The 15,201-nt window shown below is 35.2% G+C and overlaps 2 protein-coding genes and 1 long non-coding RNA gene across 3 annotated transcripts in view; 2 read left to right on the forward strand and 1 right to left on the reverse strand.

The window, feature by feature from the left end:
- LOC134805504 (uncharacterized) overlaps positions 1-15,201 on the forward strand; it is a 407,355-nt gene that overhangs the window by 151,538 nt on the left and 240,616 nt on the right. The gene's annotated exons all lie outside the window — the stretch shown is intronic.
- LOC134805110 (neuropeptide SIFamide receptor-like) overlaps positions 1-15,201 on the forward strand; it is a 132,570-nt gene that overhangs the window by 108,276 nt on the left and 9,093 nt on the right. The gene's annotated exons all lie outside the window — the stretch shown is intronic.
- LOC134805422 (A-kinase anchor protein 14-like) lies at positions 1,766-2,813 on the reverse strand. The gene is made up of 2 exons (XM_063778732.1): positions 2,611-2,813; positions 1,766-2,205 (listed from the first exon to the last, which is right to left on the reverse strand). Exons 1-2 carry the CDS (start codon positions 2,620-2,622, stop codon positions 1,801-1,803), a joined length of 417 nt encoding a protein of 138 aa, XP_063634802.1. The 5' UTR covers positions 2,623-2,813; the 3' UTR covers positions 1,766-1,800.

A 15,201-nucleotide genomic window follows, 5' to 3' on the forward strand; every position in this document is an offset into this window, starting at 1 on the left:
CATCCCTAGTTATATCCTCTGCTACTAACCTCATATAATGTGAAAAATAATCATAAGTATTTAAGTAACTTTAATTTTTTCGCAAAAAGCTCTGGTGGCCTAGCGTTAAGAGCGTGCGACTTTCAATCCGGAGGTCGCGGGTTCAAACCCCGGCTCGTACCACAATGAGTTTTTTGGAATTTATGTACGAATTATCATTTGATATTTACCAGTTGCTTTTCGGTGAAGGAAAACATCGTGAGGAAACCGGACTAATCCTAATAAGGCCTAGTTTCCCCTCTGGGTTGGAAGGTCAGATGGCAGTCGCTTTCGTAAAAACTAGTGCCTACGACAAATCATGGGACTAGTTGTCAAGCGGAACCCAGGCTCCCATGACCCGTGGCAAAATGCCGGGGTAACGCGAGGAAGAATAAGAATATTTTTTTCGCAAAGCACAAATTAAGAGGCCGTACTCCGAAGTCCGAAAAACGAACTTCGGATCGTGCCGTCCTCTTCCCTCATAAATAATACTTCGTATGAGTGAAAGGGAAAGCAAAATCCGGAATTCGTTTTTCAGACTTCGGAATGCACTTCACCGTCCTAATGTGTCAAACTTATTTATACCTATAGAAAATGTATTCCTCTTTATGTCAATGCCATAAAGACTTTGCCATGTAAAAACATTTTGCACTTTATCATTATTTAAAAAAAAACACATGTCCCTTTTGTACAAACTCAAATGTCATAATGTTTAACTGAAAGAAATTACTTAAAAGGAATATAATATGAACACAGCATGCGTAGGTCCATTTTACACTAAGTTCTTCAATAATATTTAAGTATCGATAGTTACAAGTAACATCCCTAGACCTATCATTCGGTGTCTTGCAGAAAACGGCTTGGCGTATGAGTGAGTGCTTTCACATTTGTTTTGGCGTCGAAAAGGTTAAAGAGTGACTTTTATCAACCATGTGACCCCAGGATTTGTAAGCGTTCACAGGCCATAGAAACTAATTACCATTGGGCGGGTTGTATGCGTCGGTGGTATAAAAAATATAGAAGTAGGAAATTCCTTTTAACCAATTATTCAAGGCTGCAGTAATAAGTTCATGACATGAGTTCAATTTCAAAAGAGGAAGTATTGATGAGGTCATAATGATGATGCTTGCCGGAAGATTACTCTAGCGGATGAAAACGTAGTAGGTACTTGCTTATACTTAAGTGATTTAATAAATGGACTTACACAGGTATTTTTATTTACATATTTAAGAAAAATATATGTTTATTTGTTGCTTTACACATAATTCGACTTTTATTTTGATGGATAATACTTATGGCCGCGTCTAAAACGTCTCGAAATAAGTAATACACAAAGTTACACTATAACTCATTACAGACTACAGATTTACGATGAAATATGCGGCCTGCACATGATAAGTGATAATACATCATATCAGATTATACAACCTTATTAAATAGCATCCAATATAGATAGGGGATTTTCTTTCATTAATGAACTAATTAATCGTGACGCGACGTATATCGGTACCTACATAAATATAACTGAAATAGTAGTATGTTACTAAATATTTGTTTGTTATGGAATATTTGTGTGCATTACGGTCAGACATAAAATGGAGAAATCTAATTCACAATAACGAACTTTGCGCAATCTAAACAGACTGTATCATTTGAGTAATTGTGTTTTAAAATATTTCGTTTTGATTTGAAAAAAGTAGTGACCTAATAAAGAAATAAGGATAAAATAAAATAAAATCCAATGATAAATAAGTAATTTATTATTTTATTCTAAATATCCGATTAATGATGGACAGCGATCAGGGGGACTGACTTGACGACATGTCCGTGGTGAACAACTGAGCTGCTGTGAGTGATGGCGGATGGAGCGGTCTTCAAGACCAGGGGAGCGGCGTGCACGACAGGAGCGGCGTGGACGGCATGGACGACGGGGGCGGCGTGCACCACGGGGGCGGCGTGGACGATGGGAGCAGAGTGTACGGACACAACGGGCGCAGCATGCACGACCGGGGTGTGCACGGCGTGCACGACGGGGCTGCCGTGGTTGACGACCTGGCTGCTCTTGGTGATGGTGGTCTTGGAGCCCACCACGGGGATGGCGTGCACGGAGTGGACAACGGGAGCCTCGTGGGCGACTAGGAGCCCGGGAGCGGCGGCAGCGCAGGCCAGGAAGGCGGTGAAAACGATCTGAAAGAGACAAATTATAATATTTAATATAATTATGAGATAATTGACTTTTGTTGACCGCAATGATTTGAAAACGATTTATAGTTTGGCATACTTTGTATCCACAATTATATAAAGTAAAGATACACATTATTTACATTTTCATTAAAATTTAAATAAAATGTTTTACTAAAATTCCCATACAAGCTGTACCTACATATTTTGATTAATTTGATTGATTGATTAGAGACCCAAAACTAAAATTAGCCGGTGTTTTATGTTCTTCTTATTTGAATTGGCTCTACAAAAAAAAAACTTTTAATTTCTCATAAAATAATAATATTTTAGCACTGGCTACACTATCGACATATTTACAATTTTTATTATAAACGAATCTCTCAATCATTTTATATATTGGAAACTTACGAGTTTCTGCATATTGTTTTTTTTAGTCGTAAGTAGTTTACTACTCGAACTTTGGGAGTTGTCTAACAATCAGGTAGAGCACCGAGGTATTTATACTGGCCGAAACTGACAATGACTGCAATGCGTACTTGAGCATTGAATAAATTAAAGAGCTACGAGCTTTTGGAGAGGTCATTCGTCAAGATAAATCATTCATAAGACCTTATGTTGCCGAGCAGTGCTGTAGAAAAAAATATCTTACTTGACGCCAATAAGGATTTTATTTCAAGTATATTGTACTTACACATAAAATATACGCTATCAATATTTTTTGGGAAGTTTGTTTTGACCAGGTTTGTGAAACTATTTATACACGAAATGGTGGTTTTCGAAACCGAAGCCATGAAATAATGAAGCCATATCTATATTAAAATCTGGCCCTTTTAGCATTTAGTAAATCTGAGATGTAGGTACCTATAGTAAAAATACTGAAACAATTATCGAAATAACATCGAGCCCTTGTTTGCACGATAAACGAAAATGTTAGAGAGTAGGTACACAATTTCAAAATAAATAAATAAAGTTCCAGTAACTAAAACGAGAATCTTCAATCTCAAAAGTTGCCGCATCCATATGCTATTACTATTTACCCGGTCTTGTACAAATAGCCCCAAGCTATTCTTAAAACATTGAATAAATACATAAACAAGCAGACATTTCGGCCATATCCATGTAGGTTGATGCCAAGTTCAGAACAATTTCTCTGATGTAACTTGGTTATGGTTTGTTTACAATAGACTACATTACCAATTTATATAAAAAGGTGGCGAAAAGCAGAACTTTGAATCCCACCTGGTAATGATTAGTTTGCTGTTAAATGAGAGCGATGATTTCATCAGCAAATATAAGTTTGTTCCTTCAAAGGATTGCATTTGATTGGAGGTTAAGCTTTTGTTTTCCATTTTGTTAAGTCATGTTCAATTGAGTAATAGTTCAATTTTTCAATTGTTATTACCGATAGTATTGGCTGCTTTTTTACTATCTTTTTAATGATATAATTTTATAAGAACTTGTATATTATAAACTAATTTGTTGCAATTAATAAACCAATAAATAAGAAAACAAACGATGTTCATTGCCTAGATTTAGGTGACATGATTTATGAAACTTGAATGAAATGTCGAATAACTCTGGCTTATTAATTTTGAGTAATTCTTGTTAGATGTAATCAAATCCGAGACATAATAAGCTTCACAAATCATCACGCTCTTTGTTAATTAGTCCATTGTATCTGACAGTAATGCAATAAATAAGTAATAATATACTTACTTGAGAAAATTCATGTTAAATATAAGTAAAGGTTTTGCCATTTGCGGCTTCATTCCGAAAAGAAAAATATGTTAAGTTTTAATTAACTGTAACTAGAAAGATATTTCTAGAAGAGTGATATAACTAAATACTCTAATCTATGGTATATATCTTTGGATCCCTCGATGTTAAAAATCCCGCGTTATTTTATTCAATTAAAAAAAAAACAAGATTTTCTCTTGTAGTTGCTACAGAGGCGGAAAAAATTATATCACGTTAAATATAGCACTTATATGTCTGCATACCGACGTACTTCCATAATCCACAGTGATACTTTAAAAAAAAATGGGATATAAATAAAAATGTTTCCTTGATTAATTTAAAGACAAATTTCGCTTTCGAAATACAAAATCTAACTGCAATATTTGTAAATAGTCTCTAAGTAGATACAATTATAATAGCTTTAAGCTAAAGTGAAGTTACATATCGAGTAGGTAATAAATAATACAGTGCAGACGTGCGTGAAACTTAATATCCTATATATTTGCTACGGTGAGCATTAATGACTTCATTTAATGATAAATTAACACTACGTTTAATATCGCTCAACGTTTATAACGTTCCCGTAAAGTTAATAGATCGGTTCAAGAAAATTTATCGAAAATCATCTATCATAATTTTGATTTAATAAAGATTTATCAAAAATACCACGGCACAGGTTGTAGAAATATAAATAAAAAGAACTAACTAAACGGGAGTCTGGGAGACATGTTGGTAAGAGCTAACCATTTTACTAAAAAAAATACCAAAAAAAATTAAAAATATTATAGCTACGCATGTGTTTTTGTAACATATTCATACTAGTAATATTGGGTTTGTTTGAGTAAATAAACTAGTTGCAAACTTAAAAAAAGCTGACATAAACGAAAAATTATATTAAAAGGGCAACTACATATCCGATATTAAAAAGGCAACTACAGATTTGATTAAAAAAGCAATAGTTTGCTTTTTTACGATCCCATTTAAATACAGCCGAGACTAACTTTATACTTAGAGAAACTCTATATTCCAGGCTGATGGTACTTTCTCTCTAGTTTACAAAATTGATTAGGTGCACCGAAACGCCCCGCCCTAAGGGCAGGATCACTTCTTTTGTAAGTACCTATCTAAAACTAGCTTTGAAAGTTCATTCACACTTGTCGAAACCAATTAAGTAGTAAAGACTTTATTAAAATTTACAATTGTTAGACGTTGAATTGAATTATAGGTATTGGTTTGCTTCAGTTAACATTTTAGATTGGTTTTATTACTAGGTGTACGTCTTTTTGCTACAAGTACATATATGCATTACACTCAATATATTAAATTAAGTACATACATTATATTAAAATTAATAATGTTTTAATTAGCTTGGATCTGTATTATCTAATTTTTTTTCACGTATTAGCGTTTTCCTACTTTTAGGCCAATTCGAACGTACACTGACATCATAAAGATAGGTATTTGAATCATTTTGTTTATTTATCGTGCGTCTCACGAATGCAAATATATCTACGGACAAGTACGAGCGAAATGCACGACATTTGAATGACATCAGTTAGGTCATTCTAATATTAGTGTATCTACATTCGAATTGGCCTGTTTATTTGTTTTTTTTTTGCTATCTGATAGTCAATTGTAGTATCTTCATAATTTAACAGACTAATAGAAAATAGCCAATGAAATTCGTAATCTATAAAATACCTAACTTAGAGGCCGGTGTCAATATTTTTAGACTTCCAAAAACTTTTTAGGGTTTCGAAGGGTCTATCAGCGGTTCTTGAGATAATAGGTTATTGTCGCTGTGACAACAAGTAATGCAATAAAACAAATATTTAATAATAAAATAAGATGAATAATTGATTTAATAACAAATAAATTTATTAGAAACAAATTGTATCTAGACGCAAATCAATGGTGCACAGCAATTAAAGAAAGAGGTTCAGTCTTGTGAACAGTCGAGCTGTGATGAGATATAGCAGCGTCGCCAACCCTTCCTAAAACTGGTGAGTGTACCACATGCACCGGCTGAACGTGATGTACATGAGTTTTCACTGGTACAGCGTGCACTAAAACCGAAGCCGTGTGAACCACTGGTGCATGCACTACATGAGTGCCACCGTGATTTACAGATAATTGGCTCTTGGTCACAGTTGTTTTCTTGGGTTCAGCATGTAAAATATGTACTGGGGCAGCATGCACCAACGGCACAGTGTGGACCAAATGTGTACTACCATGGTTTATGGACAAATTGCTCTTGGTTACTGTATAGTTTTCTTGGGCTCGGCGTGCAAAATATGAGTTGGGTGGATTGATACCACTGGCACACTGTGAACTGGAACGCTAGCAACCACTTCACCTTCGATGGTTGTCTTAGATGGCAGAGTAATGTGGACGTCTTCGGCCACATACAATGGACCAGCAGCCGCGCAGGCTACAACAGCAAACAGCACCTAAGGAGTTTATCATTCAATTAACAATAACAAAAACTTTATAGTAAATGTATACAAAATAGTAGTCGATTTTTTTTCTGCGGTTAATCAATCAATACTAGATTTAATGAAAGATTCATGTTTAAAGGGCCCACTGATTAACAGTCTGCTGGACGGTATCGGCCTGTCAGTTAGAACATAATTTTGACAGTTCCGAACAACTGACAGGCAGTGGGCCCCTTTATATTAAGCTATATGATTTGAATTAAATAAAAAACTGAAAACGATTTTTTTACAAGTCAGGTTTTTAAAACTTACTAAGAATTGCATTTTTGGAGTTGCAACTGATATGTCCAGAACCAGACTGATGGTGTATAATCACCAAGGCTTTTTATATATATGTACCGTGTTGAAAATTGCCAAATGCCCCAGTTTACCACTTATTAGGGCGCGTTCTTGAATTTCGCGTATCTCACAAACCATTGCGACACAAGTAAGAGTGTTCGTTTTTTAAACCTTGTATAGAAAAATCTATTGAATTGACATGTCGACCGATCGAACATGACACATGACGTATCCGTTTTCGCAAACCGCAGCTTTGACATTCTAATTGGAAGTTAATGGAAGTCCAGTGAATTGTGCATGTTTTATTTATTCTTTGAAAAATTATGCTCGTGTTTATTTACTATTTTTTGACAATGGGTAGTACTCACTAAATAATAAGTTGGTAACGTAATTATTTTTTATTCTTGAAAGCAACACTTTTTATATTTAACATATATGAATGAGATAAAAGTAATGGTAACTAAAATTATAAATATCGCCGAAGGAAAAAGCTATAAACAAAAAATAAAGTTTTTGTTTATAGCTTTTTCCTTTAAATGACTATCAATATACTACGCATTTTTCGCGCTCGAAATTTTAGACTGTGTGTTGATGACATAAAGTCGTATTCAACTGTATTTTCATAATAAGCATAGATTTTCATCACCCGGTTTCAATAAAAAAAGCTAAATTTAGATAGACCAAGCTAATGCTAATCCCAGCACGCATCGTTTTGTGAAAACTGAATCTTGTTAGACATTAGGAATTCTGTCATACCGGGCATATTGAATGACATTTTTACTGTGGAAGATAGGCTTAAAACATTATTCAGTAAATTTTGTTTGAATTGAACACTACCCGCCTTTAGAGAAGAGCTTTATACGCTCGTGTCGTGTAATCTGCAAGCGTGAAATATCTTTACAGCCTTTTGCTTAGTTTTACTTGACTTGCCTTTAAGAATGCCAGCCAATTTGTTTTAGGAATTTAAATTTTAAAGGACTCCTTGTAATATCCCAAAAGAATGGCTCATGGAATGACCTTGTAGGTATTATGTAAAGTTCAAAGCCCAAGCCTTTAAAATAATTAAAATATTCAATCAGTTTAAGTGCAAATTCTTTGTAAAATCATTTCATTTATGTCTTTATTATTAATTAAACTTTTTGTGTAAAATGTCGTAAGCTGTTATCAACAAAGTTTCCATCTAGCTGGTTAATGTGCTTAAAGAGTAAATCCGAGAGCGAGTCTTTCTGTTGGCCAACAGTTTAGACGTTACGTTCAGATAGACGTTCAGACAGATTATCTTACTCTGATAAGAACAAAACCCCGTCTGAGCCTACCTGACCTTCAGCCGTCCAGCCTGTTGCAAGAAAATAAGAAAATGTTATCTTAATTTTAAATGTAACGAATTTATCAAGGCTTTACCTACATTAATTATGAATTAAAGCGAAATCGTAATTATTTATGCAGTATTATAATTTTTTCGTCAACATTTACCTATGTACAACCGAAGTTAAGTTTTTATAGGTTTTTTTTTAAATATCCCTTGCTAGCACAAGTAGTGTCGAAAAACTACGATCAACAATAGGCCATTAAATACCGATGTTCATATAATGAACAATTTTAAATTGAAAATGTAACTTCTACATCTAGAATTTAAAGGGCTCATTAAAATTATCCTCTTGCTCTTTTTCATTTTATTGTACTTATTCGTTATTTTCAATGAAACATTGAATGGCGGCTCGATTCGGGAAATGAATTAGAGACTCACTAGATATGAAATATTAAAGATATGTGACGTTCCACTGCAAAAGGTACCTTATGGCGGCTAGCGCCGCGATTCGGGAAATGAATTAGAGATTCACTAGATATGAAATAGTGAAGATATGTGACGTTCCACCGAAAAATGTACCTTATGGCGGTTGGCGCTTACGTCACATAGCGCCTCAATAATATTAGAGCGGCGTTAATAATAGCGTAAGCGCCAACCGCCATATAAAGGTACCTTTACCTGTGGGACGTCACATATCTTTACTATATCGTATCTAATAAATCTCTAATTCATTTCCCGAATAGCGCCGTACATGTCAGAAAGACGAGTATACTAAAGCTGAGCTCATTAAAATGCGTTCGTAGGTAATTCTTTGTTTTTTGTGATTCTTTATCGCTATAATATGGTTGGCAAATTCTGATGTTGAATTTTTTATGTTGATATAAAATCGTCACCTAATTAATACTAATGCTCACTTTAAATTAATATAATGAAATTTCGTAAATGAATAAAATGTGGAGGAAACAACATATGTACAAAATAAAATTTGAATGATTTAACTTTTTAGTGAAGGTAAACTGGATAAATATAATTAAAACATATGGTTTATTAAAATCGCATATTCGTTATTAAGAATGTGATACAATAAACATATTTTCTTGTAAGTACATTTTTTTAATGTATTATATAATATATTGTACCTAAGTACTTTCCAAAGGGGGAGGCCTATGTTCAGAAGTGGACGTCTTATGGCTGAGATGATGATGAAGTACTTTCCTCGCGTTGGTGTTGTCATATCTCAATTATTAAAACACCAATTAATTAATAGAGTTTATTTATTGATGAGACACTATAACTCCATGAACACGGACGCCATTCATGGCATAGACAAGCTGCCATAGAGACAGTAAACATAAAGGGGTGTACAGACACCACACTCTCCCCACCAGAACTCAAACAGTTCAAAAATTAACAAAATCACAAGTAATTGTTAACTTAGGTACTTAAAACTACAGAGTAAATATCATAACCCAAAACTTAGATAGGTACCTACTTATTCTAACAAACTATCACTACACTTAATCATTTGGTTTACATGCCTTTTCCACATGACACCATCAACATCAATGATGTAAGTGGTGTCCGGAATGGATTCTTCTACAATTACTCCTTGAATCCAAGGTTTATGATCTTTCCTATAATCTCTCAACATTACCTTCTCCCCTACTGTAAATTTAACTAATCTACTACCCGATGCCAGCCTTGCTTGTTTTTCTAACATCTCCAATGACTTTTCAGCAATAGACTGTGGCCTAAGCAATGAAAACCTAGACCTGAGTTCCCTTTGATAAAGTAGTTTAGCAGGAGTAACCCCCGTAGTACTATGAGGCATATTACGATAATCAAAAAGAAATAGATTAATTGCAGATTTGATGTTATACCCACTCTCTTTGATCTTCGTCACATGGTTTTTAAATATTTCCACAAAACGTTCCGCGGCACCGTTGGTCGCCGGGTGATATGGAGGAGAGAAGGTGTGTTTTATTTGTTTACATTCACAATATCTCTTAAACTCTATACTTGCAAAGGACGGACCATTATCCGTGACCAGATGTACCGGATAACCGTATCTAGCAAATAATGTTTCTAATACCTCTATTTCTAGTTTTACCTTTTCCTTCAGAGCGAAGGGCACTCTTCTAGCTGGAAGGCACTTAGGTTGAGCCCCTTGCTTTAATTTTAATGTAATTGAGTCACCATTGCTGTTGCCCCAATCTGCTGCGAATACTTCTGCGTACTTCTCTTTTACAAAACATTCTGCCTCTGAAACAGTAGTACAGTTATAATTAATGTTGATGTCATTATTTTCAAACTTTGGGGGCCACAGATTAAAATTAAACAACCAGTCACGACCAATTATTCGTGGTATATTACCTTGGGCTACAAAAATATTTAATTCCTTGTTTATACCTTTATAGTTAACCTGTAATTTTTCTAAAATGCCCAATGGCTGAGATTCCGTTTGGTCAAAATTTATAAATTTTGCTTTACATTTAATAATTGGTTTCAATGGAAACAATTTATTCTTGTCAATTAAAGATATCACCGTAACCTCAGAACCTGTGTCCAATTGAAAGTCAAGATTAATTCCTTCAATGGCTAATTGCATGTATAAAGGAGGTACTTTACTTACATTCACAGTATAAACATCATATTCATTAAATAAGTCTTTCACAGATTCTTCAACACTCCCGCTATCTCCTTCTGTTTTTGTAGAGTTGGTCGAGTCCTCATTTTGAAGTAAGTATGTGCGATTATACCTGGGATTTTGTGGGCATACCTTATAAATGTGGCCCTGTTTACCACACTCTGAACAAAATTTTTTTAATAATCTACAATCTTTTTTTATATGGTTAGTATTCCCACAGCAGAAACATTTCAAATTGTGAGGTGGTGCCGGGTTACTGCGGTTTACTCTTCTATTTGATGTATTGTTTCTGTTTGATTGGCCATAGAAGAACATAGTTGAGGAGTCAGATTCCTGCGCATTGCCTCCACTTTGCCGCCAAGCTACCTCCACTGATCTGGCCAACTTGATTATGTCTTCAAGCTTCCTTGAATCACTTTTAAGAAGTTCAAATTTAACTAATTTAGACTGAACTCCATCAATCAACTTTTCTGTAATTTGGTCGTCTGAATCCTTGAAATCGCATTTGCTCGCCAGTTTCTTTAATTCTGTGACATAATCCTCGATGTTTTCCTGTGGTAGTTGGTTTCTACCACGAAACGCGGCGCGCTCGAGCGATACAAATTTTTGACTCACATATTTCTTCCTCAATACTTCTGTCAACTCCTCGTACGGTAGATCAATGGGTTTCTTGGGAGCACATAAACATTTGACTGTCTCAAACACTGCCGGTGTTAATTTTGTTAATAACAAAGGCGCCTTTTTATTATCAGCGATATCGTTTAAGGTTATGTAACATTCAAGTTGCTGCTCAAAGCATTCGTACTTTTTTCCGTCAAAAGGTTGCAGGTTAGAATTTGATGTCATTTTTTCCATGTTTACTGCACTTCGAGATCTTTCTTCTAACTGTGTTTTGCGTTTGTCTTTACAATACGCAACCAATAGTTGCCGTAGTTCATCTACCGTTGAGTTTTCATTAAAAACAATGTTTAACTTGTTAAGCGTTGTGTGTAATTCACTTTTCGTTAATTTATAGACCCACGAAGTCTTGTCGTATTGCACAACTATTGAGTCATCTGATGATATTGAAGACTCCGAAGATGTTTCTCCCGACATTCGTTCGTTTTATTTGGTAGCTCCACTGTTAAAACAAAATGGTGGCTATCATATCACTTATTTTACGTATAACCATCAATCACTTATATTTCTGTTGTGTTATGCTTAATTTTGCACTGTAGGTCTTCCAAGTCCTCGTCGCCAATGTCATATCTCAATTATTAAAACACCAATTAATTAATAGAGTTTATTTATTGATGAGACACTATAACTCCATGAACACGGACGCCATTCATGGCATAGACAAGCTGCCATAGAGACAGTAAACATAAAGGGGTGTACAGACACCACAGGTGTGGTGAAAGTGGAAAAACATTGTGTGTTTCACTCGGTGGCAAAATTTGTTTAACTCCCGTGCCTTGAAACCTAGCAACGCTCAAGATTCCACTTTTCGAACCACTATCAATATTAGCACGAGTGGTTAATCAACAACTTTGACCCATTGTGAAACAATATGGGGCATTATCTATGAAAAGGGACCTTATTGTCGATGGCGCTTACGCCGCACAGCGTCGCGCGGCATTGTATTTATATCGGAGCATCGTTAATAATGGCGTAAGCGCCATCGTCAATAAGGTCCCTTTTCATAGATAACATCACATATAACTATTTACCGCGCTGCTGTTAGGTAGGGCGCTGGTAATATCGGTACTAAGAATCTCCACCTTATCTGCAAACAATAATATTTCAACAATCAGTTATAGAATCTAACAATCAACAAGTAATTGCATAAATGTAGCCTTGTTGGCGGTGGGCATACACCTATAGAGAAGCTGTGCTTAGCCTTGAACTACAAAGGTCAGGGCACGATCAGACACTATTTGTTTTATGCTGGATAGGTATTGACGAAATAAACTTATGAAAGTCGTAAATAATCGCTGATTTTAAAATATCTTGCTGGTCTTTATATTTCTAATTTGGTAGAGCCAAAATTCTATTAAAGTGGTTGAAACTATTAGTTCCCGGAATAAAACATGTCGTCGATGGACATCCGGCCATAGAAGTTACGTTGTTTTCCAATTTCCTCTTAAACTATCGCTGTTATAAACTACTAACTGACTAAAAGCTTATGTAATACGTTCAAAGTTACTTCAAGAGGGAGAAAAGATTTCTTTCAGGCTAACCCTGACAACTAAATTAAATTTACTAGAAATAATAAGTACTTTTTAGTAAACAAACACATTATTATGGTACAGTATTACAGTTCCCAACATACAAAAGTCCCTACTACATTTTCTTCTACCAGCTAAGTAAGTACCTATATACATACCTATGTACAACTGTTTAAGAGATCAGAAAGGCATATAAAATTTAAAATATTATAAAAAATATCGAATAATGTCACATTGTTCAAACATAAACATCAGAAAATAAGGAAAATATCTTGAAGGACATTGCCTTAACAAACTTAATCCAAACTGATCCAACTTGAAATGAAACCTGTTAATCTTCAAAGCAAAACGGATTCTTTTAATTTCGGGCTAAAGTTTAATAATGTTTGATCAAGAGATTTCTAAAATGTGAGTAGGAGTATTAAGAAATGAAGACGATAGTGTATCGAATAGATTATTTTATTATTAGGCGCTAATAACGTTCGTTATTAGATTATCAAAATAGCATTAAATATATATTTAAATAAATATACTTAATTTAACTAAATCAGGCCCGTAAAGTTTTGTAAGGTGTTTTATTTTATGAATGCGCTTTTCTTTTTAAAGTTATAAAATACATAATTCTATTTCCTATCAATATTTCTAGCATAAGTAGCACAACGCACTTTGCCAATTCAATAGTCAAATATGGTTGCTGCATTGGAAAAAGGTGAACACAGGGTCAATGGTAAACATAAACACCAATACTTTTTTCATAACACTACACTATATTTCATGAGTTAATTCGATAGATTGAATTAACTTCAATTGCTTGGAAATGTGCCCAACTAGTTCGGCCCTGATACTTTTGCCTTTGTTACAGTAAACACATAATCATTAATTCCCAATTTTCCTTCTAAGTAAACTAATGTTCTTTAAGATGCAAGAATGTTCTGCAAGATGGTCGAATTCCATTAGACAAGCATATGGTCCCTTGCAGAGGACAGCCCACATAGCCCTTGATCGCGTTAAATGGAGGGACATAGTTGTTGGTCACGATCCTCAGTCATGAGGGAACGACGAAGAAAAAGAGAAGAGGATGTTCTTTAATTCTAATTAGCATCCAAATTCGAAATACCTCCTGAATTAGTCATTTTTGTCAGCACTATTCTACACATTATCATTAGTAGGTACTTCCAGAGTAATGACTGTAAAGGTGGATTCGTTGATAAATAGGTACCTAAAAGACGATTATTTTTACAAAACTGGACTTCTAGCAGATGAAACCTTGGCGTTCTAATTTATGCGACCTAAGGAACGGTTCTAAGTTACATATTTACTTACTATGTTGTTTTCATTGTCATTTATATAAGATGACGAAATTAAACATACTATTGCATGAATATGATGAAAATAGATAAACATTTGTTGAAAGTTCAACAATATGAGTACTCTTGAACATGCACTGACATACCTATTTAAGGATAACTCACGCTAGACCGGGCCGGGCCCGAGCCAACGCGTCCGACATGTCATTTTCTGTGACGGCTGATCGGTGATCACGTGGTGCCGTCCATAGAAAACGAAACGCCGCCGGAAGCTCCGGTCCGGCCACGGCCCGGTGTAGCGTGAGTCAACCTTTATCAACCATAGGTACTGAGATAGTGCCTAAAGCACAGAATAATTAATAGTACTACCGTACAGAAAGGAAACTTCCTACAAAAACGAAGTTTGACAGCGGTTCAGGGTCGAATCATGCTGTCCCTTTCTAATATATGGCACTATCCCTTTCGGCTATTTAGGGTTGTCAAAAATCAAGTGATTATCTTATCTGTGGTCGTGCACGCAAAAGGAAGTCAAGTGGTGCCAACCCTAATAATTGCTCGGAGCAATGCTGAGCCGAGAGGAGCCGAGTTTGACCGAAGTTAGGAGTTTCGCACCCCTGCCTAAAGCTGGATTTGCGCTGCGAAAGGATAATGTGCGAGTAAGAAACAAAACAGACCGCTAGTATAGCAAAATAAAATTAAATTATTAAGCAGTATCGCGTGCATTATGATCACACCTTACGTAATCGGTACCTACTAACAAGATTTAAGGCCAATGTCACGTTCAACGTCAATTAACTTTTAACATGACCGTCTGACAGATTGAGGTGCCAAATTTTACAAATGCGACGGCTTGCTTTCTCAAGTACTACTGTACTATTGTTGTTGTTTGAAATTAAGCTTTATGCCACCTCAAATAACGTTTAAATTACTACAACACTGTGTAATTAAATACGAGTCTCATGTACAGCCGCAATAATGGAAATTATTTTTTCTCACTGTATTCCGGTGTCCGTAACCA

Source organism: Cydia splendana, chromosome 2 (genome assembly GCF_910591565.1).
Source record: "Cydia splendana chromosome 2, ilCydSple1.2, whole genome shotgun sequence".
Lineage (NCBI taxonomy): Eukaryota > Metazoa > Arthropoda > Insecta > Lepidoptera > Tortricidae > Cydia > Cydia splendana.